Below are 25,935 nucleotides of genomic sequence, written 5' to 3'. Positions count from 1 at the left end.
GAGGTATATTTCCAGAAAGAAGGCATCTTGTGTTGGCTTGGGAAAGGCTTCCAAAAAGATGTAGAGGCAGGACAGTCGTATCAGGCAGAGAGGGAGCATATCAGGGGGATGCTTCAAGGAGGAGTAATCTGCAAGCTCTGAGTGGTCGGTGAGAGTCTCATACACGAGACTTGAAGGAAGAATCAGGCTTGGACAAACTCGGTGGGAGGGCAAGGGCACGTCAGGACGGAGCCCCTCAGAGATTGGGTGTGGGAGCAAGTGGCCACCCAGTGTCGGAGGGATGAGAACTGCCTGGATGCCAGGTGGATGCCCACTGAAGTCTTCTGACAGACCCTGAGCTTGAGACCAAGCTTTGCTGCCTAGAGCTGTGTTTCCCTCCAGCAAATTACGGAATCTCTGGGCCTCAGCTGTGCCCATCGGGAAATTCAAGATACTAAGACTTTCCTCATCAGGTGGTTGTGGGGATGAAATAAGACAGAGCACGTAAGGTGCTGCCTGGCCCATAACAGCTGCTCAGTAAATGGTAGATGGTGTGTGAGTGAACAGCTGAGTGCTAGGGAGGTGAGAGGTGTGGGGAGTGGGGAGCACAGGCCACTGCAATGAGCTACGGTTTCTGAGTGCAGGGGTAGATGATAATTAACACAAGAGGGAGAAAATATAAGCACTGAGGGAGGCAGACGTTCTAGAAAATTCAGATGCTGGTGTCCACTAAGCAGTTGGATATATGGGACTGAAGCAGGGGTCAGCAAACTCTTCTGTCAAGGGACAGAGAGTAAATATTTTGGGCTTTCTAGGTCATATGGTCCCTGCTACAACTACTTAACTTTGTCAGTGTAGTGTGAAATCAGCCACAGATAATATATAAACAAATGGACATGGCTGCGTTCCAACATTTTTTTTTCTTTTCTTTTTTTTTTTACAAAAACAGGCAGTGGGCTATTTACTGACCCCTGGTCTAAATGCATAAGAAAGATAAAAGATGTGATGGGGCTGCTGAAGCAAGGGGAAATGAATAAAATCACCCAGGAGGAGAAGCCAGAGCAAAGGAGAAAATTGCTGAGAAGAGGATGTGAGGAATTATCCATACTTAAAGGGTGAAATCATAGAACCACTGGTGAAAGGCAAGAAGAGGTAGAAGAGGTGGGTCAAAGCAGAGTCACAGAGACCTGGGAAAAGAGAGGAGGAAGTGGTCCACAGACAAGAAAATGTCTGAGAAAATGATCCTGGACTTTTTTTTTTAATCTTTTGGCCACGCCGCACAGCATGTGGGATCTTATTTCTCCGACTAGGGATCGAACCCGCGCCCCCTGTGTTGGCAGCGCAGAGTCTTAACCACTGGACCGCCAGGGAAGTCCCAATGATCCTGGACTTGACAGCGGGTGGCTTTTAGGAGAGCAACTTCCGTAGAGTTGCAGAGGTGAATGCCTGATTCAGTTAAGTGGAAAGTCAGTGGTGGGGGGAAGTGACAGCGGAGGGGGTGCTCTGGAAGGTAAGGTCAAGAAGGGGAAGGGGTGGGAGCTCCAGGGGAGGGAGGGCTGAGCCTGGTTAGACAGAACGGTGGGCACATTGATAGACTGAAGACAAGGAGCCAGTGGAAAGGAGTTTAAAGATATGGGAAGGTTTATAATAGCCAAAGGTGTCCCAGTGTCCATCGATGGATGAATGGATAAACAATATATAGTAGATCCATACAGTGGAATGTTAATCAGCCTTAAAAAGGAAGGAAATCCTGACACATGGATGAATTTAGAAGACATTCTGCTAAGTGAATTAAGCCAGTCACAAAAATGACAAATACTGTATGATTGCGCTTATATGAGGTACCTAGTGTAGTCGACAGATAGAATGTAGAATGGTGCTGTCCAGGGGCTGGGAGGAGGGATTCATGGGGAATTATTGTTTAATGGACATAGAGTTTCAGTTTTGCAAGATAAAAAGAGTCCTGGAGATGGGCCATTCTGATGGGTGTACAACATTATGTATGTACTTAATACCACTGAACTGTACCATTTTTAGGTCAAATACGCAATTCTATATCTATTTTGAGTCCTTCGGGTTCTAGCACGGGACACCTTTATCGCTGTTCTAACAGTCTGGACTATTTCTCTGATTATCTACCTGGCAACCTGCCACTTTCCTTTGAGTTGTTGTTAACCTTAATGCATAGGCATTGTTTGCAGAAAATGTGCAAAGGAGGCTTCTCCAGAGATGGCTACAAAATGTCATTGTTACATATGTTCAACTTCTGGATGGTATGACAGATTTTCTAATGTTGTCCAGTTTGCTATGTAAACAAAACTGTGCAAAGCTTTAAAAAAATGGTCAAAAGGTAAGTACTATGTATATTTCATCACCATTTGAAAGAAAAGAGACACTAGTGAGAGACTAGTGAAAGTTGAATAAATCTGTGGTTTAGTTAACAGCACTATTACCAAGGTTTAAAAAGAAGTACATGCACACACACCAAAAAACTAAAAAAAAAAGTGCACACACATAAATAGCACAGCAATCTTCTCCTCTCAGCTGTCAGCTGCGTTATCAACTGCCTCCTTTTTCAACACCAGTGAAACAATTCAAACTGTATCAACTATAAATCTATGCGTGTATAAAGCTATTTTCATCAACCATACCATAAATTATCCCTTTGTGTATTAATAAATACCTTGACCTCCCGAAGGTTCATGCATTCCTCCCAGGAATAAAACTTTCTTTTCATTCTAAAAGAGAAGAAAGAAACAAATAGCACGTTTATTCCCAGTAACTGGCTATGCTTTATCTTAAAAAAAAAAGTTTTCGTTCTGAACCTAATGAACAGTGCTTAAAGTGGGTTCCAGTTTCTACCAGATACTATACTATCCAAAACGGCATTTTATTTAAAAACCCGGCAGTGCAATCAATCCTCCAGCACAAAATTTCCCAGCAGAGTTAGCACGAGGGCATTGCAAAGAGGCCTGGACTGCTGTCTTGCTCTGTCACTAATTAGCTAACCCTGCCCTGGAGGAAAAACGCCCAGGCTTATTTTATCTGGACCAGAGCTGTCCAATCGAACTTTCTGTATTGGTGGAAATGTCCTGTACTGTCCAGTATGGTAGCCACTAGACACAGGTGACTACTGAGTACCTGGCGTGAGGCTAGGGCAACACAGAAACTGAACTGTTAATTTAAATTTAAATTTAAATGATATATGATTACTTGCCACCATGTTGGACGGCACAGGGATGGACACTCCGGTACAGGGGGTGGCAAACTATGGCCCAATTCCACCCGACCATCTGATTTTATACAGCCCATGGGACAAGAATGGCATTTATACTTTTAAATGGTTGGGAAAAACAAAGCAAAAGAAAAATAATAATTTGTGACATGTGAAAATGATCTGAAATTCCAGTTTCAGTTTCCGTAAATGAAGTTTTGCTGGAACACAATCACACTCATTTGCTTGCATATGATACATGGCTGCTTTCCCACTACAACAGCAGAGCTGGGTTATGACAGAGACCACATGGCCTGCAAAGCCTAAAGCATTTACTGTCTGGCCCTTTGCAGGAAAAGTGTGCCAACCCCTGGTCCAGAGCCTGAGGGGAGAGACAGACAGCCTGGTGAGCTGGCCAGAAATCTAAATCTCTCTTTCATGGCCCTTCAACCACATCGTCTCATTTGAATCTTATAGCAGCACCATGAGACAGATGGGATGGGTGGAAACTAAGAAACAGAGAAGTTATGCCATTTCACCAGGGTCTCATTGCTGGCTAATAACAGATCAACCCTCATCTCTCCCCCTCACTCTGAGAGTCTGTCCCAATGTCACACTGTCTCCCAGCTGAGTGACCATTTCCTTTATTCATGCCCCAGATATATTTTAGCCCCTGCTACACGTGGCAGAGGCCCAGACACTGGGGATACAATGATGGGCAAGACGTTGCTCATGGAACCGACCTCGGAGCAGGAAGGCAGGTCATCCATCGACTTCTGTGCTGAGTGCCATGAAGGGAAGGGACAGGGCACCATGAAAGTGGACCCCAACGTGACCTAATCTTGTCTAGGGTATCAGGAAACAGCCTTCCAGTGAAGTGGTATTTCAACCAAGACCTGAAGGACCAGGAGAATTTGGCCTGGTCGGAGGCGTGGGGTAGTGAGTAGCATGGGAAGACAGAGGGCAGAAAGGTATCTGGTGAGTTCAAGAAGCCAAAAGGCCAGTGTGGCCAGGACAAAGCAGGCAAGGGAGTAGTGGGAGGAAATGCAGCCAGAGAAGACAGGCAGGGGCCGAGTGAAACAGCAAGTTGTAAAATTGGGGGCTTGACCCTAAAACTGATAGGAAGACATTAAAAGCTCTTCCTTTAGGATCCCTGAAAGCAGAGCCTGAGGTAAGGACTTGGGTGCAGGGAGTTGATTTGGGAGGTGATTCCAGGAACCCAGGGCAAGGAGCAGGGAACCTGAGAACAGAGAGGGGGGAAACCCACGAAAGGACACATTATAGAGCTGACACTGCAGTGGGCAATGGGGGCTCAGTTCTGCTGGGGACCTTCTGTGGAACAAGCAGGAGCACCTTGGTTGAGTCTCCCACATGCACCTGAGGTGGAATCCTGGTGGCGGGCACATCACTGCACACCCCAGCACGCTGAAGTCAGGTGGGACAAGGGGACATGATGGGGCAGCAAAGAAGGTTTGGTACAATTGATTTTAGACAATTAGACTCATATGTTTAATATAATCCCTTCAGGCTGGAATGGACAGGGTTAAGAATGGAAGCCAGGAACCCTAGAGAGGAAAGTATTCTAGAGGCAGAGGTGGTAAATGATAATGAGTTGAATGGGAGGTTAGCAGTGGGGAAGTGGAGAAGTAGGTGGATCAGATAAACATCTGGTAGTTAGAGTCTATAGGACCAGACGACCAATGCTGGGGCACAGGGAAGGGGTGTCGGGGGACTCCCAGGCTTTGCGGGGATGAAATGTGTCATTTATAAAGACAGGCATTATATGCTGGATGTAAGTTCAGTTTTGGGTATGATGAGTGTGAAGTGTCTTCAGGGCATCCAAATGGAGATGTTGAGAAGGCAACTGCATATAGATGGGTGTGGCAGGCAGACTCTAAAATGGTCCCCAAAGCACCCCACCTCCTGGTATTCACAAACTGGCCTAACCCCCCTTCTTTTAATGACTTGCTTCTAACTAATAGAATACAGCAGTTTGAGAGGATACCCCTTCTGTGATTAGTTTACAAATGCAATAAGATGTCACTTCCATCTTGGTTGAAGACTCTCATTGCCTTCTTGATTTCCATGTCTTGATGGAGCAAGTTGCCATGTTGTGAGCTGCTCTTTGGAGAGGCCCACATGGCAAGGGACTGAGGGCAGCCTCCAGCCAAGAGCCAGCAGAGGACTAAGGCCCTCAGTCCAACAACTCCCAAGGTACTGAATGCTGCCCACAGTCATGTGAGTGAGCTTGGAAGTGGATCCTTCCGCAGTCCAGCCTTCAGATGAGATCCCAGCACCAGGTAGCAGCTTGACTGCAGCCTCATGAGAGACCCCAAAGCAGAGAACTCAGCTAAGCCAGGCCCAGACTCCTGACCCACAGAAACTGTGAGATAGTTGTCTTAAACCACAATATTGGGGGGTAAACTGTTATGCAGCAACAGATAACTAATACAATGGGTCTGGACTCAGATTGCAAAGGGCGAGTGGGGTGGGGGGAGCAAAACCGTAGTCACCAGACTATCACACGTGTGTAAAGGATCCAAAATAACATTTCATTTCTCAGTTTCAGTTTCCTTTCCTATAAAGTATTTCTTAATCTGCTTGTTACTATCTCCCCATATGAGAAGATCCTTGGAACAAGTACTAGAGCTGTATGCAAAGTAGTGCGTCTAACTTGGGGATGTGTTTAAGACTCTAACACGAGCATCCCAGAGTTCACAGTCATCTAACCCACAGCAATCAATGTCTGAGATTCTTCTCCATGCCTCCCCTGTAGAAACTTTTCACAGATGAAGAATGGAGAGCGCAGAGTTAAAACTATGTTGACAATGTGTCACTGAGGATGGATTCGTGAGCATGAAGGATAAAACTTACTTTTTAATAGCAATCAGTTCCCCAGACTCGATGCTTCTTCCCAGCAGGACGGAACCATAGGTTCCATCCCCGAGTTGCTTGATGGTTGTGTATCTATTCATGGTGTGCCCGCTCAGGCCGGACATTCATCTCAGGGCCAAGGCGGATCAGTCCTGCAGCCGCAGCAGACCTCCCCGGAGTGTAACCAGATTTTTCTATGGCAGCACCAGCACAAGGTATTCAATAGAACGTGACTATCTCCCAAATACATATTTTCAAAGATGAGTCTTCTGCCTGTAGAGAAAAATGAAAGACAAGGATAAATGTTAATGTATATTCTATGTCTGTCTAAATCAGGGGCCAGCTGTAACCCCCAGTCTGCCACCTGTTTTTTTGTAAATAAAGTTTTACTGGAACACAGTCATGCCCACTCACTTGCATACTGTCTGCAGCTGCTTTCACGCTACACAGCAGAGTAGGTGTGACACAGACTGTATGGCCCACAAAGCCTAAGGGATATATTATTGTACCCTTTACAAAAAAAAAAAAAGTTTGTTAACCTCTGGTCTAAATAATGCTCTTTTCCAATGTTTTATAAAATGAGACACAGCGTTCTTGGAAAGTGATTTTTTCACTGACTCAGAAATGAATCAGCTGCAATTTGATGCCTTTCTGCTGAGTAACCACTGTAGGCAAACACGACATGATAACTATGGTCGATGGAAATTGCTGAGCTACAAGAATCCATGCTAAATATACTGTGTTCTGTGTAATTCAGCTACAATTAACAACGTAAACATACAAAGGCCAAGAAATGCTTAAATTAAGGTTCTCCTGATGTAGAACTTACATGTGCTCCATGAACTGTTTGTGGCTAGGCAACAACGGTATTTTATTAATATTATTTTTATTACTAGATATTCAGAAACTAAGCAAAGAACTAGTAATTTTTTAAGGCCTGCATGTAGGGTGTGTCTCTTTTAAAGTCCTTCACTTGTGTTCTTTAAAAAGATAAGTCATGGGACTTCCCTGGTGGAGCAGTGGTTAAGAATCTGCCTGCCAATGCAGGGAACACGGATTCGAGCCCCGGTCCGGGAAGATCCCACATGCCGCCGAGCAACTAAGCCCGTGCGCCACAACTACCGAGCCCGCGAGCCACAACTACTGAAGCCCACATGCCACAACTACTGAAGCCCACGCGCCTAGAGCCCGTGCTCCACAACAAGAAAAGCCACCACAATGAGAAGCCCACATATGTGAGGAAAAGTAGCCCCTGCTCGCTGCAACTAGAGAAAGCCCGCACGCAGCAACGAAGACCCAATGCAGCCCAAAACAAATAAATTTATAAAGAAAAAGATAAGTCATTGATTTTTCATTTATGAAATTGAGTGTCATTCAGTCTGCCTATAATGAAGAAAATGCAGTACATAACTTAAGTGATTGCAATGCCTTTAGGCGAACATTAATAAAATGTAAATGCTTAAATAAGAACACTAAAGACATTAAAAAATACATCTGTCAAAGTAATAATCTGAAAAATCAAAAGATCGGAAAAGAATGATAGAATAAGTGACATTCTGCATCTAAATCCAGTCAATGCAGCTTCTCCTTCCAGAAGAATTCCAGTCAATAAATGTAGAAGGAAAGAGGGAAATAAGAAATTCGCTGTTAGGCAAACGTCACAATTTGTTGCAGACAAGATTCGCCGATGGATGCAAATATTGGTCGATGAACGTTTGAGGAGAAACAGGCTATCCGCATAGTTTCAAAGTATCTTTGGGAATTCCCTGGCCGCCCTTTCACTTACCAGGCCCAGTTTCTTCGATCCCTCATTGGGGAACTAAGATACAAGCCAAATGGAGCAGCCCAAAAAACAAAGTATCTTTAAGACATTCATTAATGTCAAAGGGAAAGATGGTAACTCTATAATCAGAAATCTAACAGAAACCTCCTTACCCAAGTGATCAAGTTCAACATCAACGTGACTAAGACATACGACACCATGTACCCTGGATATGATGCTCTGAGGAGGGCACACCATCACCTCTGTGGTGTTCCGTCAAAAATGCAGAACCTCAATCGACTCATGAGAAGACGTCAAACTCAAAATGAGGGACATGCTACAAAAAACTGACCGATACTCTTCAAAAGTGTCAAGATCATAAAAGGCAAGGACAGACTGAGGAACTGTCACAGATTGGAGGCAAAGAAGGAGACATGACAACTAAACACAATGTGAGAACCTGAATAAGATCCCAGAACAGATAAAAGACATCAGCGGAAAAGTTGGTGAAATTTGAATAAGGTCATAGTTTAGTTAACAGCACTGTGCCAATGCTAACTTCCTGAGTTTGATCATTGTCCTATGGTTATAGAAGATATTAATATTAGGGTAAGCTGGGTGAAGAATCGCTGAGAACTGTCTGTACTATTTTTGTAACATTTCTGAAAGTCTAAAATTAGTTCAAAATTAAGCAGTAATTCTAGTCTATGTTTTTGTGAAGGCTTTGCATGACCTTGAGAAACCTTAAGAACTGTAAAGGTGGGCTTCCCTGGTGGCGCAGTGGTTGGGAGTCCGCCTGCCGATGCAGCGGACACGGGTTCGATCCCCCGCCCGGGAGGATCCCAGATGCCTCGGAGCGGCTGGTCCCGTGAGCCGTGGCCGCTGAGCCTGCGTGTCCGGAGCCTGTGCTCCGCAACAGGAGAGGCCACGACAGTGAGAGGCCCGCGTACCGCGGAAAAAAAAAAAAAAAAAAAAGAACTGTAAAGGTTATTCCTGATTTCACCATATTCTACCATATAACTGGAAAACCTTTTAGAGATCAAGCCTACCTGCCCCTCTCCCATTCATTCCCATTTCCCCATAGAACCATTTCAAGGCCCCTGGTTTGAAGAGCATTTTCCTTCTTTTGAAGCTCTACAGGATCAGACAACTTACAACTTTCTTCAGCAGCCCTTTACAGTGATAGGTTCCATTGCTCATTAATAAATATTTATAAAGCACTTCCTGTGTGACAGGCCCTATGTTAATATCTGGGGATACAAAGACCAATAAAATACGGTCCTTTTGTTTTTTTTTTTTTAAAGATCTTAGAGTCTCATGGCAGGGGATGAGAGTGGGTGGATGCATACTCATGAACACGCACTAAGATATTTCATGTACACTGAGGGTACGGGATGTGGGGAGGGGTTAAGGAGAAAGCCCCCTGGCTTCTAACTTGGTTGATTCCACTTGGGCTCAGGAGGGCAGTAAGAAGAGTCTTCATAAAAGACTGAGTCTTGAAGGAAAAAGAAAAGTAGGTGTTTTGTAATGTAGGGGATTCTAGCATTCCAAGGAGCAGAAAAGAAGGCACAGGGGCTTGAATCTGGGGTGGAGGGGAAGGTGGGAGCTTGGAACTGGAAAGAGTTAACCCCAGAAGTTTGCTTGTTGAGAGCCTCAAATGACATTTCAAAAAACATAAGGCTTTGACTGGATCCTATACTAAAGGAGAAGAAGACACTATAAAGGTCATTAATGGAAACAATTAGGATATGGATGCTAGATTAAAGTATTGTATCTGTATTAAATTTACTAAAGTTGATGCCTGTCCTGTGGTTGTGAAAGAGCATAGTCTTATTCTAAGAAAATACACCCTGAAGGATTTGTAAGCAAAGGGCCACAATATATGCAATTTATTCTCAAGTGGTAAAACAAAAATTCTGTGTGTGTGTGTGTGTGTGTGTGTGTAGAGAGAGAGAGAGAGAGAACAAACACACAATGGGGTAAAATGTTAACACGAGGTAAATTGGGGAAAAGGTGTATGGGTCTTCTTTGTACTGTTCTTGCAACTCTGTATGTTTGAATTATTCTAGACTAAAAGTTTAAAAAAATTCTCAAAATGGTAGAGGAAGGAAATCTTTAAAAAGATAATACATATCTTAAGCATTTTTTTCAGCCTAAAACATTTTAATATAGATTTACTTAATAAAACCTAATATGAACTTGCTCATAAGACAGAACACATCATATATCATGGCTCCTCCACTTCACGATTTGTGCGTTGTGGACTGTTTTGGATTCAAGGTGTGTCTCAACATAACATAGAAAGAGCATTTGGGCCACAACATAAGCAATTTTGGGCTCTGTGTTTGTTTTCCCCTCTTTTTATTTTTCATATTTATCTCCATCTATTTTTGATATGACATGATTTCTGCATCATTCATAATTTCACTTTCCAACAAATTAAAATTCCCAAATCATTGTTGTATGTCATCTTCCTTAAAAAAAAAAAATCACTGGAACTTTGATCTGTCAAAAATCAGCTAACTCATAAATTACATGCTTTATTTATTTTTTTTAAGTAGGCTTTGACCTAGAGACAATGGGAAGTCAATTAAGTTTTTTTTGTTCTGTTTTGTTTTTTATAAATTTATTTATTTATTTGTTTGTTTGTTTATTTGGCTGTGTTGGGTCTTCATTTCTGTGCGAGGGCTTTCTCTAGTTGCGGCGAGCGGGGACCAGTCTTCATCGCGGTGCGCAGGGCTCTCACTGGCGCGGCCTCTCTTGTTGCGGAGCACAGGCTCCAGATGCGCAGGCTTAGTAGGTGTGGCTCACGGGCCCAGTTGCTCTGCGGCATGTGGGATCTTCCCAGACTAAGGCTCGAACCCGTGTCCCCTGCATTGGCAGGCAGATTCTCAACCACTGCACCACCAGGGTTTTTTTTTTAACAAGAAAATAACATGATCAGATTTGCATTTTGTAATCCAGTTAGAGTATTTTTCTTAATGTCCAACCGAAACCTGCCTATTCTAATTTAACCTAATTTCCTCACGCTTTGTTTTTTTTGTGTGTGAATATAAAGAAACTATCTCATGAAAATGTGATGTACATCAAATTAGTAATCAAATGTGTATCTCTCAACCTCCTCTTGCTGTAATTACACAACCTTTCCTCATAGGACCTGTTTTCCACGCCTTTAATTATCTTTGGCATTCATCTCTGAATCCTCACACATTTCTCCATGTCTTTGATGAACTGTGGCAACCAAAACTTAATAACGATCTACATTCCAGTAGCCTGTGGGCTCTCCCCCACTTTTTTTGCAATGGCATTATATATAATAATAATAATTCATATCTATCAATTATTAATCATAGAAACCTTTCTCTGATAGTTAGTTCCTCATCTACTGAAACTGCATAATTGGGACAATGTCTTCATAGATTATCACTGAGGAAAAGCTATCTTGAAAAAATTAAGAACTTTACTGAAATCATGATAGAGTGGGTCAATCATTCAGTATACAGTCACCCTATGATTCCTCCTTGTTACTGTCTGTCACAGTATCATAGAGCAAAATTCAACTTCTCTGGCAAGATTTGACCCTCACCAACACGTGGCGGTTGCTTTTTAATTTTATTTCAGGTAATTACATACCGACTGTAAAATGGATCAGACTAGAGTCTCTTCAGGCACTGAAGTCAGGTTGACCATTTTATTCAAACTTTACCAAGATGCCAAAGCACTATGCAAGGCTTCTGGGGCACATTATGGATAAGAGAAGGGTCCTTCCTTTAAATAACTCCTTATCAACACGAACATGGAAAATGTAGGAAACGCTATAAGCCCATGGTAGAGAGAACAACAAACTCTTGGGAGGAGGGAGGGATCAGACACCCCCTCAGAGAAGAGGTAATATTGAGGTTTGAAGAATGAGCAAAGTTTTATTACACAGAAAAGGGAGAGAAAGGAATTACAGGTGGAGGAAACTCTGCAAAAGGTTGGTGGGTATAAGAGCTTGGCATGTTCACGAGAGCTTATGGTTCCTACACTGGGTGAACGACAGAATCACCTGGGGAAATTTTAACAAATACTGATGCCCAGGCCCCACCTCTAAGAGTCAGGCCGAGGTTGGGGACTGAGTTTTGATAATTTAGAAGGCCCTCCAGGGGACTGTAATGTGCAACCCCACTGTGAAGTACAGGGCTAGGACATAAAAGCCACGGAGGGCAGTAAGGAAATGCAGGGAATGGCTAGAAACTTAGGGTGGGACCCAGCTGTGAGGCGTACATCTGTCATGCAGGAGTTTGGTCTTTACCCTGCCACACGGGAGCTCTCTGGGGCTTTTAAGCAGGGAAATGACATGAGGGAGACCCCCCACCCCACCCCAGACTATTCAAACTGATGTTAGAATAGAGAGACTAGAGGCAGAGAGACTAGATGGAGGGTACTGCAATAGTCAGGTGAAATATGTGGAAGGCCTGAACAAAGGCACCAGACAGGATGAATGTTATAGAGAGTAGGAGACACAATGGGTTCTGTTTTCTAAGGTGCTGAATTTGAGATATGTACAAAACCTCTCACTGGAGATGCTCTAAGGTTGCTTTATTTTTTTCCCCCCAAAGACAGTGCATTATTGGAGTTCTTATTAGGAGGACAGCATTCAGACAATGCTAATACCATGCACTACATGAATGGTGTCCACTGGAGTTTTGCAACATGGCAGCTGCGGATCCGGAACAAGGGACATGACAATCTCAACATACACCTGAATTACTGTTCAACTTTGGATGACAAACTTCAAGAAAGATATTCAGGAACATAATAAGGGGCCTAAATGAAAGCACGTGAAGAGCAGTTGAAGAAACAGAGAATACATGAAGAAAAAGGGACTTAGGAAGCTGTGGTGATTGTTTCAAGGGTCCAAAGGAGTATCAGAGAGGAGGCTTAGTTACACTACATACAGATCTAGAGAACAGAACCATGACAACTATCTGAGCTTTCTGTTCTCTAGTGAATTATTTCCTAAACTAAAAACAATGAAGTGGTATTATTCAAACTAGCATTAGACAAAAAGTAGCATTCAACCCATAGTCAACTCTGAGCATATCCTAGCAGGAAGTGGTTACTGACTTTTGAGATCAGTATTGTTCAGTTGTTCACCATTTTCGTGGTGGCCTGAATATGATGACTCATGTTATACTCTGAAAGGAAAGGACAAAAACTCACTGCTGCTCTGGGAAAACAGCAGGGTGATGGACAACGCACTAGGAAAAAGAAGGGCGATATGACAGATGCCATTGCTGATCTACCCCATAGCAATGTTCCTCTTGCTGCTTAGTTTATAGAGCTCTGATTTTATTCACCATTCAGTACAATCAGGGACGGCAGCCACCTACTACAGCCCCAGGGCATGAACAATGCTCAGTTGAAGCCAAGCCAAACAATTCTATTGTACTTCCTTCCTACTGAATACCGTTTAGGAGTGGGACTACGGCTCTGACAATGAGGCGGAAAGGAAAGTGAGCTGGTGAGGGAAGAGAAGGGCCTCTGGGAGGGAATCTACTCTTTGACAGAGACAGCTGACAAAGAGGTTGCCTCGTGTTTCTGCCTTGAACATGGTGGCATAAAGCTGTAATATTCAGAGCTGAGACAGTCTTCTGGTGATTATGAGACGTCAGCTCTAAAGATGAGAATCCCAACTGCTGAGGATGGATTGAGAGAAAGAAGCTGAATCCTGGATGACATCACTGGGCTGCTGCATGATCCCTGAAAATGTCTGCTTTAGATTTCTTGTTACATGATTTAATCAAAAGTCTTTGTTGCTGAAGCCACCATCAGATATTCTGTCAAGGACAACTGAAAGCATTCCTCTGGAACACACACAGTGACCAGGGAATGGCCCTTGGGGTAAGTTTCTGGCAGGGCACAGATGGCCAGAGTGCTACAGTTGTACAAGCAAGAAGTCACCATGTGGACCACCAGCCAAAAATCTCAAGGAAGGCTTAGGGCCACTGATCCCTAAATAATGGCTAATTTCTCTCGTCAAGGACATGTCATTTACTGATCCATGCATCACTGGCAAAAACCAATTAAAAAAATTTTTCCTTACTAACAGTATTAGTTTTCCACAGCTGCTGTTCACGAATTACCATAAACTTGGTAGCTTAAAACAGCAGAAATGTATTCTCTCACGTTTCTGGAGGCCAGAGTCCAGAACCAGTATCACTGGGTCGAGATCAAGGTATTGGCACCTCCTCCAGAGGTACTGGCTCACTTCCTCCTTGTCTCTTCCAGCGTCTGGTGGCTGTTGGTGTTCCTTGGCTCGTGGCCACATCACTCCAGTCTCTGCCTCTCTGTGTCAAATCTCCCTCTGCTTCTCACTTATGAGGACTAGTGTTTCCATTTAGGGCCCACTAAACCTATCTCCATTTAGAGATAGGTAGGTTTATCTCCCCATCTCAGATTTCTTAATTTAATCACATCTACAAAGTCTATTTTGCCAAATAAGGAAAAATTCACAGGTTCTAGGGACTAGAACCTGATATCTTCAGGGGATAGATACCACCATCCAATGAAACCTCCCAAAGACTCCCACAGTCATCTGAGCTATGGCAGCTGTGGTTTCTAGTCATACAAAGTTGAGTGTCTTAGGAATGAAATCAAGAATCTAATGCTTAGTTACCCAATGAACAAAGGCAGTCCTTTTTGAACGATAGAGAGTATTTCTCTTTAACTCTACAAAGCAGACAAGACTTCACAATTCTGGCTGAAATCTCAGTAGATGACATTAGCATATGGAGATTCTACCCTGTGTGGACCAGGGGTTGCAAACAGGCAGCCTGAGGATGGAATTCACAGATATGCTTTGAGTTTACATTTAAAAATGGGAACTTTCATATAAATATCGAGATTTGGGGTAGCTCCAGAAAAACTGAAGAGCTAATAACACAAGGTCCTTTGTCCTCCATGGGAATAAAAGCTAGACAAGGGTGGTCACTGGCCTTTTAGGCCAAGCGTGAGCCCTCTATCCCGCCACTGTCCCCAACCTCCCTGTGTCCCTAAAATGAATGTTGTGTCAGTTGCTAATTTTTTTTTCTTAGTTGCCATTTATTTTTGCACCTTCACGGCCACTTGTTTTACTAGAAGAAAAATATTTCTCTATTCCTCTGCCTATATCAAAAGTAACAAAGGAAAAAGCCTGGGAAAAAAACCTCATTCGAAGAAAAACTGGAGGGAAAGAAAAACTGTTGTTCTCTTTTTAAAAGAGAAGAGCAACTCCTTACCGTTTAACAAGCACATACCCAGCTTCCTTGATTCTTTTACATTTCCTCCTCTGCCCCTGATAGCATCTGAATTCACGGTCCCTGGCATAGACGGTCACTACTGCCTGTGAAGTGAATGCGGTGTAACAGTCCATCCATTAACTTGGGGAATCAGCTAGCATGTTAATGGACAGTACTTCTAAATACCACTCAGACTCCAAGAATGATCTTGGATAATCACTCACTATAACCAATCCACATGTAGCTTACTAATATATCAAATAAGCCAAAAAGGTAATAATAATAATAATTTCAGAACTTACTATGTATACTGTACTAAGTGCTTTGCATATATTAATCCATTCAGTCCTCACATCGGCACCAGGTAGGTACTAATATTATTACCCCTATTTTACAGATAAGGAATCTGAGACACCAGCTACTTGTTCAAGGTTATGCAATTAATAAGTGTTGGCAGTAAGATAGGAACCTGGGCCGACTGCACCAAACTTAAGGGAAAGATTGCAAAAGATCCAAAGGTTACGAAATCTTTTGAGGATCTGAGAACGAGAGGAATTAAAAGAAGTACTTTGTAGCTCAAAGTCCAAATATGGAAACCAGTGATGTGGCCATGCTCTAGTTGGCCTCATTCTACAATCGAACTTCAGTGGACCGAGCGGGGACCTTGCCAGCAGCCGCTGCCTACAGGGGAGGCAAGTGATTGCAGACAAAGAGGAACTGAGTCCCAGTTTCCACTTGGCACAGAGCACCTGTGACTCAGAGCATCTCTTGGTCCTCAGGTTAATTTCTGTAAGGTGAGGGCACGGGACTTAATGAAGCAAGGTGGTTTCCTGCTCTGTTATTCTGTGGTTCTGTGACTCTCTGGGTCAGGAATCAAGCTGGCATTTGTCTAAGAAAAAAAACAGATCAACGTTTCCACCTTTCCCATCACCTGCACAAAAGCTAGCAAAGAGCAGACAGTGCCCCAGAGGGACCCTGTGTGCTATACATCATCTCTCTTCCAGAGCAGGATAAGTGTCTCACTGTCTCAGCCAGACCCCAAAGCTCAGAATCTACTCCTTTTCCTCCCTCCGAGTCCAGCTCAAACATCACCTTTCCAGGGCCTCCTGTCCCAATCTGCACAGACACAGCCAACGGCTCTCTCCCCAAGAGGCCACAGTGCCCTGTCCCCACCTCCCCAGTGGTCAATGACACGCAGGCCTGTCCCGGACAGTCACCATGCTTCTTTCATCTCTGCTCTCCTACCTCATGCTCCGCCTACACTAGCAGGTACTCATGGTTTGAATGGTCAATACATGAATTTTAGTCTTTGCTGTGTATCTTCTGTACCACCCTTGGTAAGTATCTCGAAACAGAATGCTTCTATTTCTTCCTGTGCAAAGTCATGGTACTCAGATTGTTTGCCCTGAGCAGAAATGTTCTGAAGTTCTGAAATGGGAGAATAGTAAACACTGCAGAAAGGCTAAAGCCGGCAGGCTGCCTGGGCCCTCCCACCATGGTGCTGGAATTACTGGGTCTCAAAGAATCACAGAAAGGTCCCCACAGTGTTGTCAGATCAGGCCTTCAGCTTCTGGGTTAGGCTGTACCCAACTCACAGAGCAGCACAGCTCTATTTTGCTTTCAAAGGGTTCCAGACAAACTTTGAAATGAATGCTATGGTTTTTCTGGCTAGGTGACATTGGGGAAACCTTCCTGCGGTCTGTCCCAATTCCCTCCCCTCGGCTCAGTCCTCAGTAGGGCAGATCATGTGCTCACGGCTGGGGTCTCACACCGGGTGCCCTGTTCATTCCCAGCCTGGGAAACCAACCAGGCACAGGGTGCGCCGCTCTTTAGTTTGAAAACTTAAGAGTCATTGAATAAATGCCACAATTACTCATTTTTTAAGACAGGAGACAGAAAATTGTATGCAAAAGTGGGCATCTCTGGGAGTCGTGGTTTACCAGCACCACTTCCACCATTCGGACCTGTGTGAAGAGCTTTTCTCACTGAGCCTTGATCATTTTCCACTGAAAAGATGCCATTGCTTTCACCTGTCCTCATCGGAAAACTAGATCATGTGCAAAATCACTCAGTGGCCCTTCTCCTGGCACTTCTGAGTTCCATTTTACCTCAACTGGCATGAATTCTAGGTTCGAACATTTCATAACTTTACAAGAGTAAAGTTAATATTGTTACATTTCTTTTAAAAAGGTACTAAAAATAGTACATCTGTATCTCTAATTTTTCTCTCTGGGACCTAATTCTTCTGCCCACATATATTTTAGCAAGAATGTCCTTTAAATATTTTGCCTCTTGGACCAGTGCATTTTTCTGCTTTGGGGACAGCAGCTACAATGCCAAAAGAGCCTCCTTTATTGTGTAACGTGCTTTGCCTTTCCTGTGACAAGGGGCACATTAAAGATGCTTCTGGCTACTGCCTTAATTGGAAGGATGGGAGAAGAGGATCTGTTACCTGGGCTGCCCTCTTCTACTCCCCAGAGACTGTTTCATGCCCTGACCTCCCTCACATCCTTCAACCCCAGCTTCTGAAAGGAGAATTCATGCACCAAGTCCTAAATCCCAGGAGAAGGGTCTACCACTTCCCATCACTTCTCCCACAAAGGGCGCTGTGCCCCGAACCTAAAGTCAAGTCTTCCATTGCTTGTAGATTAGTTCTAAACTAGGACCCATCATTCTATGTGGTCTGTGGGCTGTGAAGAACTGAAGGGAAAGGAAATATTGAAGACCCAGAGGAAGAATAACTTTCCTCTGACTTGTGGGAAACTGCGGATGAGTTGGGGTGACAGTCCCCCAGCTTCATGCAGGCGGTGGCCGTGGTCCCAGCCCCAGTTGCTCACCTGATTGCCACCCTCTGTTCTAAGGGTGGGCAAGGGAGGGCAAGGTGAAGATGAGGGAGTGAATCAGAACACGTCACACATTCAAGCGCTACTCAAGTATCACAGCACGTTTAACTCAGGGCTGATCTCACACAGCGTACGATGCTTCACCACCATGTGTAACGACAAACAAATCAATAAAACATATCGAGGATGTAAAGGCTTAACATAAAAATAAAATAGAGCAGGTGTCAGCAAATGTTTTCTGTGAAGGGCCGGTAAATACATTAGGCTGTGAGGGTGACAGGGTTCTGGCACAGCTATTCAAATCCGCTGCTGTAGCACAAAAGCAGCCACAGATGACACGGAAACAAATGGGCACGGCTGCATCCCGGTACAAGTCTATTTACAAAAACAGGCAGCCGTCAGGACATGCCTGCAGGGCATGATGCGTGGACCCCTGAAACACAGGAAACGCTGCATGCAGGCAGAGCACTTTAGCCCTTTCCACATAATCCTCATGTACCCGTGGGTCACAGGGTTGCATATACAGACTGTGTGTATCCTGAGAATATAAGCTTTCTGTGGGCAGAAATTTTGTTATGTTCACAACTGTATTCCCAGCAACCAGACAAGGACCTGGCACCCGGTCGGCCCAAATAGGTGCTCCAAATAAAGATGAGTTGAATGAATAAGTTAATGAATGAGCAACTTATGGGTTTATAAAGGGTCACTTTGTTAATTTTCCTGTACCATCAACCCCACTCCTACTGCCATCCTTCATAGATTCTTTGCAGAACTGAACAGCTCTATGGAGACTAGGGCACAAAAATTATGAATCCTTCTAAAAGCTTTTATAACAATTTAGGAAAACATTTGCTTTTTAACAGCTAAGCTGACAGGTAGGAGGATATGGGGAGGGGGAAGGGTAAGCTGTGACAAAGCGAGAGAGAGGCATGGGCATGTATACAATACCAAACGTAAAATAGATAGCTAGTGGGAAGCAGCCGCATAGCACAGGGAGATCAGCTCGGTGCTTTGTGACCGCCTGGAGGGGTGGGATAGGGAGGGTGGGAGGGAGGGAGACACAAGAGGGAAGAGATATGGGAACATATGTATATGTATAACTGACTCACCTTGTTATAAAGCAGAAACTAACACACCATTGTAAAGCAATTATACTCCAATAAAGAGGTAATAAATAAATAAATAAATATTTACTATTAAAAAAAAAAAAGGTAGGCACATATAACCTACTTTTTTCTCACTCGGTTTCGTCTGAGTTAAATCAATCACCGGTAAATTTATTTTCAAAGCACAGGCAGTGTCCGAGAGGACAGAACCATTAACTATTGTCTTCTCGGAACTACAAACTCACGCGGATGGTAACTTTCATGATATTGTGAAATATGTAGTTGGACGTTACACCACTACTCCTTTATCTTCTTGGTTCTGGGCCATTATCTTTCATATTAACCACGAGAGCAGTCACATGTTATCAGCACTTTATCACAGACCACACTACACCTATAGAAAGATAAAAAATGACTCACATTGATCTTTCCTCACAAATACGTGGCTCTCACAAGCCCTTGGCCATCACTGTACACTTATCAAGTGGCTACTAAGAGCACGGTGGAAATAACACTATTGTGTTATTTTATTTTAAAAACAGTATTTTTTAAATAAAAAAACTGAGGATGACAAACAAAATCTAGGAAAAACGGAAAGTAAAATAATATATAACCTAATGCTAATTAGCATAGATTGAATGCTCAGTTTAATAGGACCTAAGTTGAACACGGGCATAGTATAATATTGAGGAAACCTGACTATAGAATCAGATTTTTTTCCCTATAAGGGACCTGAATGATCACCCCCCAACACCCTCACTTTACAGCTGAGATGCTGTGGCCCAACGGACAGAAGTCTTGATACCTTCAGGGCAGCAGAGTTTTAAATGTGTGAATATAAGAAATGTTTTCATAGTCGATTAAAGATGTAACAAATGCTCCCACTTCCCCTTCCTCAAAAAGTCCATGAAGGTATTGCTAATCCTGAAACTACATAGAAAAAAAAAAGTGGCAGCTCTCCAGAGACGTGCTTTCTTCAAACTCTGAGACAGCTTCAGAAGTCAGCGCTCCCAGGATTTGAAGCCAGCTGCACAGGTGAGTCCAAACCCAGGCACTTCTTTCTACTAAGGTTTCGACTTTCAAAGCACAGTGAGCCAGGCACTTAAAGTGCAAGGACGCTTCCGTTTCCTTGGAAGGAATCAAGAAAGGAAGCTCTCCGCTTGGATTGTTGAGCAGTAGAATTTTCCGAGCATCAGACAGCACGTCACAAGGAGAAGAGAGAGTGAGCGTGAATTCCACATCAACCTTGGTCACCATCTCGAGGGGACCCTCCACTGCTTCTTCTACTTCTTTGGCTACAAGTAAAGATGCCTCTGATTTCTTCCTTCCATAACTTAGCATTTTAATGCAATCTGCCCCAGGAATTGATTTACTTCAGCAAATTGTTTTTACCAGGTAATTTTCTTGAACACACAGGTGTACTAATAAGGGAGTTCAAACTGTTTCAAGGAAAGCACAGCCACAACCTAGGACACGGTTACACTGTAGATATGCGGGTAAGTCATCTGGCGCACGCCTCTGCACGTTCTCCGGGTCACCTACAGCAACCACAAACACTGAGGCCCACAGATAGGAGGTTTCTGATGCTCTAGTTACAGGCCTTTCTCAGAAGGCCATGGTCAAGCAAGAGGGCCGATGAGACAATTTACAGTTAAGACACTATTCACAGGCTGACAGATCAACATACACAGAAAGGTCACTGTGCCCAGAATTCTGCCAAGAAATTGCTAGGCAACACGTCCTACCATAAATACATACACTCACACATACCCTCACAAGCAGAAAAACAGAAGTGCTACGTACAACTCCAACTCAGCAAGATCCTGCAAAATGAAATGGAGGAGCTTGCCGCAAAGAAGCAGTGAAAAAAGAAAATTTAAAGGCAGTCGTGTTCCTGGCAAGGTTCAGACGGAAAAACAGCAACAGATCCCAGAAGCAGAGCTGTCACCAGGAATAACCCAAGCTCAAGCTGCTTTAAGGGCAGGATAACACTTACTAAGGATTCTGCATGGTTGCCATCCCCTGGGCCTCCAGACCCAGCCATGACTTGACTCCAAGTCAGCTGACAAACATCTACCAAATATTTGCTACGTGTTCAGGGCTCTCCCAGTCACTGGAGGGATGAGCAGATTTTTGTCAGGTGTGTTCCAGGTGCTGTTCAGACACCAAGAGCATCTCCACACTGCAGCCAGGTGGGGAGGCATTTCCCCTATTTTACACGCGAGGACTAATGTTTGGAGAATCCATAAGGCCACATGAGTACCGAGGAGTGAGGCCCCGACCTCAATTCTGCCCGACTTCAAAGCCCACAACCCCACATTACCATGCAGAGAATATGGCTCCTGCCCTAAAGAGGCTTACAATAACCTAAACCAATGAGAGATCAATATAAGCCCTCGGGCTTCCGTGGTGGCACAGTGGTTAAGAATCCACCTGCCAATGCAGGGATCACGGGCTCGAGCCCTGGTCCGGGAAGATCCCACATGCCGTGGAGCAACTAAGCCCGTGAGCCACAGCTACTGAGCCTGTGCTCTAGAGCCCGCGAGCCACAACTACTGAAGCCCACGCACCTAGAGCCCCTGCTCCGCAACAAGAGAAGCCACTGCAATGAGAAGCCTGCGCACCACAACGAAGAGTAGCCCTGGCTTGTCCGCAACTAGAGAAAGCCGCACGCAGCAACAAAGACCTAACTCAGCCAAAAAAAAAATACAAGTCCTCAATGCTAGTGTCAAAGTTAAACTTTAAAAGGTGTATTACAAAAGAAACAAGTATCTGGAGACTTGCAAGAGAGAGAAGAGAAATGAATAGTTAGAGAAGATGTTATAGAAGAAGTGAGGACTTAGCTTCCTCCTCTGAGGAAGGGTAAGATTTGCACAGGAGATGGGGGAGAGGGGTGAGGGTTTCTAGGACAGCAATCTGAGCAGGAACCATCCTGGCCCCCTTAGTAGAGCAGGCTCGAAAGAAGACCACACCCATAGAGTGCGAAGATGTATGCTGAACCGAAAATAGAATTTAGATAGGAGGCGTGAGGCCTGATCATGAAAGGCCTTAAAAATCAGGCAAATTGTTTTAGACTTGAGATAGTTGAGAAGGGAGAGGACCTGAGGGCTGCAAGGCAAGGAGAGACGTGAGGAACTGATAGTTTTAAAAGACTAGATGGACAAGAAGATGAAGAAACCAGAAGGTGTGTCTCATTCATTCATTCATCCATTCCATCCATCCATCCACTCATTCAGCAAACATTCAATGAGGACTTACTAAGAGCCAGCTTGCGGGGCTAGCTCAGAGGCTGCCCCAGTCTGCAGGGGAGGAAGGGTGAGCCTCTGGATTAGAATATGGAGGGAGGGCGCTATATAAATCACATGTCAAAGGTCTTCATGACTCATTGATAGCAAGGATGAAGGAAATGAAGGAAAAGACTGTTGAAGAGAATTCCAAAAGGTTCAAGACTGACAGGATTTCCACCATTACTGGGAACCTCAAAAAACAATGAGAAGAAAACAATGAAAGTAGAAAAAGAGCTTTGATGATGTGAAACAGTCAACAAATAAAACCCCCAAAGCCTGGTTTCTTTATCCTGGTAGCCTGTTTACACACAGTCTGTAGGTAAGAAACTTCAGTGAGAAAAAAGCATTTTTTTAAGAAAATGACTAAATGCTGAGTTCCCTTGGCTAGGACAGACCTCTGCCCACTCAAACAAGCTCCATCAACCCTCCAACACATCCTTCCATCATCTGAAACTAAACTGGTCTCACTTAGAAACGTGGCTGTCCGCTCTTGCCCTGCCACCAGTTTTGACTCTGGAGAAGGGGACAAGGTAAAGTGGACAGGCAGGGTCACTGTAAGGGCTGGACCTTAGGGAAGCAAGCAGTGGTACAGGGTATCATTTTAAATAAAGGATCCCACCACTGCTCTTATTTCTACACCCAAAATTACTGGTCCTCAAATAGACAGGAAGGCCAAATTCTTTACCAAATTGCAGTGCTTTGTTCAGAAACTATTTCAAATGTGCATATTTATGAATACATTAACTCTTAGCACAGCTAACATATGGTTGAGGCACAAATTCCTCTTAATAATTTATATGTTAGCTACACAAATTTAAAGCTCATTTTAATTTTATATTCAGCAATAGTACAATTCACTTTGGGGGGACATCCTGAAAGCCCACTCACTGGAAAATGTGAGAAACGAAAACTGTACTTACCAAACTGCTACAAAGAGTGCTCCAAGCAAAAATAGAAAACAAGTGCCAATACCTTAGAGAAGTCTAGCTCTGGATGCAAAATTCAGGGTGATATTTTCTCAGTATAATTCAGCTTTAGCAAAAGCAGCTCTTTATTTAGTTATAAGTGGAAACGAATACTCTTTTCTGCAGAATAAGGCATTCAACTACTTTTTAATTTAAAAGTAAAAGCCCTCAATGCTAGTGTCAAAGTCAAACTTTCAAAGGTGCATTATAAAAGAAACAGTGGTTCTGTAAAGTCCTTCAGCATCCCTCTCATAACGTCTACTCTGATTAGTAAGAAAGAAATCAGAGCAGAAAGAAACCCAGTGAAAAATGGTTGCACATAAATGTGTGAGGATTTCTTGCTCAGACCTCTTGCGGGACAGCCAGAGGCCTAGTCAGGAAAATTCCGAAAGCAAGTCCTCCATATCCTACCAATGGGGCTTCAAATCGGGCCGGGATCTTTCCCTTCTTTAACGCCAAAAGGTAAACACACACCAAAATCTTCCAGACTCCGAGGAAGCGGGAGTTTTTCTGCCAAGAGGGAGAGACCCACAGGACCGCGGAGAGAAACTACAGCCCGAGAGCCTCTCCCTCGACCTCCGATCCTTCGCGGGGCCACGGCACTGGGGGCCCTCGCAGCTCCGGTCCATCACCCCGAGTGACAGATCACCCGGCAGAAGCCCCTAATCCGCACCCCACTTACCGGCGCCGCGAGCACAGGCGGGGGCCCGCGCCTGCGGGGAGCGTGGCTTCTCGGAGGGCGGGCGCCGAACTGGCCCGGGAGCGGGAGCAGGGCGACCCGCGCTAGGACGGGCCGAGGGGTCCGCGGAGGGACGCCCGGGGGCGCCGCCGAGGGGCGCGGGCCGCGCCGCGCATGGTGAGCGGCTGGGCACCCGGCAGCTCTCCAGCCTCCGGCAGGAAAACAAACAAAAGGCAGGGAGGCTTCTGGTGGGGACGACCGGCCTCTTTCCCTGGGAAAAGTTACCCTGCAGCTCCCCTCGCAGGCCCCGCGCGTCCCTGCACCGCGGCCGGGCCGCCGGGGGGCGCCGAGCCGCGCGCTCCGCTCTCCACCCGGGGCCTGCTGGAGCCCAGGGTCCCTGAGGCCCCCCCCCGACCGCCAACGGGCCCTCCAGCTCCACACGCTCGCCTTACTGCAGATCGACTGCCTCGGGCATCAGAATGGAGAAGTGCAGGCTGAGGATGCACGTTCGGAGGACATCTCATTACAGGTGATCGAGGTGAACACACTTTCCTGGCTTTAAAAAACGTAACTGCAGTGCCACCGAAAGTGGTTGAAGATGGCAAATCGCGTCATATCTATTTTACCATAATAAAAAATATTTAAAATAAAAACCAGACTGCCTGTTAGCATCCATTTGAACTTCAAGAGTTTCTATATTGTGAGCAACTTTAGTTTGGAAGACTGGATTGTTAGGTGGGGAACAGACTAGATAATGGTCTACAGAATCGTCCTCTGTGTGTTGACTAGTTCTACGAAGTCTAACACTTAACACTTTTTAAACACTGTCACTTGTGTCGTTAGTTATATTGCGGAGGTAACTCATCCTATCAGGATTGGCCCTGAACCACTTTGAAAAAAGAAATTGCTTCGAGGTCCTCGATTTAAATTCACATAACTGCCCCAAGCCGAGGGTGCTTTAGTTGGAGGCATCAGAATCGCCGGGATAGCTTGGGAAAACAGATTGCTGGGCCCTCTCCCCAGAATTTTGGTGCTGATGCTACTGGTCAGGGAAACCACACTGCCCTAAGCAACAGTTTTAATTAATAAAACAGTAATCCTTTCACACATTGTGGATCTTTCTCTGAGTTTAAATTCCCCAGCTCATATCAATTTTCTCTCACTATCTTTGTTTTTGAATTCTAAGAACCGAAAAGATTGTTTTTTCTAGGAAGAATCTATGCAAAAGGCCTGAATCCCTCTTTCTTCTTGCTTCTGTTGAAGAAACCTACAAGATACAGGACAAACTTCCTTAGACTTCCTGTCTCAAATGGGAAAGGGTCATCTGGCCACTTGGCAAACGTATAACATTTATCTACCTTCATGTTTACCTATATAACACCCAAACCATATGGCAAATGAAAATTGAACGTCATTGTCAATGAAAAGATAGGGAGACAGGAGGCAGCCTGACAAATCATATACTACTCCCAGAAAAAGTGATTTTTAAGGTATTTAAAATGATCAGTTTTAGTCAAATTCAGTTGTCCAAGCAACTGGCAAATCGACTGTCTTGATCTACCTTTAACAAGGGTCCATTGGGCTAGTAAGTGGCTTAGGTCCATAGTCCTAGCCTCGGGAAAATTATAACCATGTATTATATAATATGATGAGATAATACAACACTGTAAAGAAGCCTAGTGGATACAGTGGATACTGACCTAAAATTGAAAATTAGTAGCTATGAAACATAACAGCGTTTTAATAAAATAGGTGCTCAATTTATTGATAAAAATACGAATTATTATTTTATTAAACTTTTTTGTTTATTTACTAGAATAATAGAAATCATCTGTGCTAACTGACTAAGCATTCAACAAGTTTAATGAAATAGACTCGTCCTGAAAATATTTCAGTACCCCATTCCTCATTTGCAAAACTGATCTTTTGTATTCATTAGTCACATATAACATTTTCTTCTATTA

General features: G+C 44.2%; 2 protein-coding genes across 2 annotated transcripts in view; both read right to left on the bottom strand.

The window, feature by feature from the left end:
- CILK1 (ciliogenesis associated kinase 1) overlaps window positions 1-6,173 on the bottom strand; it is a 34,359-nt gene extending 28,186 nt beyond the window's left edge. The window contains exons 1-2 of the mRNA XM_022582136.3: window positions 6,068-6,173; window positions 2,663-2,717 (exon numbers count right to left, since the gene is read on the bottom strand). Coding sequence (XP_022437844.2) covers window positions 2,663-2,717; window positions 6,068-6,168 — 156 coding nt within the window. The 5' untranslated portion in view covers window positions 6,169-6,173. The remainder of the gene's footprint in view (window positions 1-2,662; window positions 2,718-6,067) is intronic.
- Window positions 6,174-6,189: 16 nt separating this feature from the next.
- On the bottom strand, window positions 6,190-24,595 carry LOC149748187 (uncharacterized). The gene is made up of 2 exons (XM_089918624.1): window positions 23,975-24,595; window positions 6,190-6,340 (listed from the first exon to the last, which is right to left on the bottom strand). The coding sequence occupies exon 2, from the start codon at window positions 6,315-6,317 to the stop codon at window positions 6,198-6,200; it is 120 nt and encodes a 39-aa protein (XP_089774750.1). The 5' UTR covers window positions 6,318-6,340; window positions 23,975-24,595; the 3' UTR covers window positions 6,190-6,197.
- Between the last annotated feature and the right edge of the window lie 1,340 nt (window positions 24,596-25,935).

This window comes from Delphinapterus leucas, chromosome 10 (genome assembly GCF_059928025.1).
Source record: "Delphinapterus leucas isolate spDelLeu-1000000601 "Yukka" chromosome 10, BTC_Dleu_Yukka2, whole genome shotgun sequence".
In the NCBI taxonomy this organism is placed as follows: domain Eukaryota; kingdom Metazoa; phylum Chordata; class Mammalia; order Artiodactyla; family Monodontidae; genus Delphinapterus; species Delphinapterus leucas.
Note: the sequence above shows the minus strand (reverse complement) of the source record. Positions and strands in the feature narration are given on the sequence as shown.

Bases quoted from the DNA above. Each gene is read 5' to 3' on its own strand.
- LOC149748187 (XM_089918624.1), bottom strand. From the start codon at position 6,317: ATGTATTTGGGAGATAGTCACGTTCTATTGAATACCTTGTGCTGGTGC.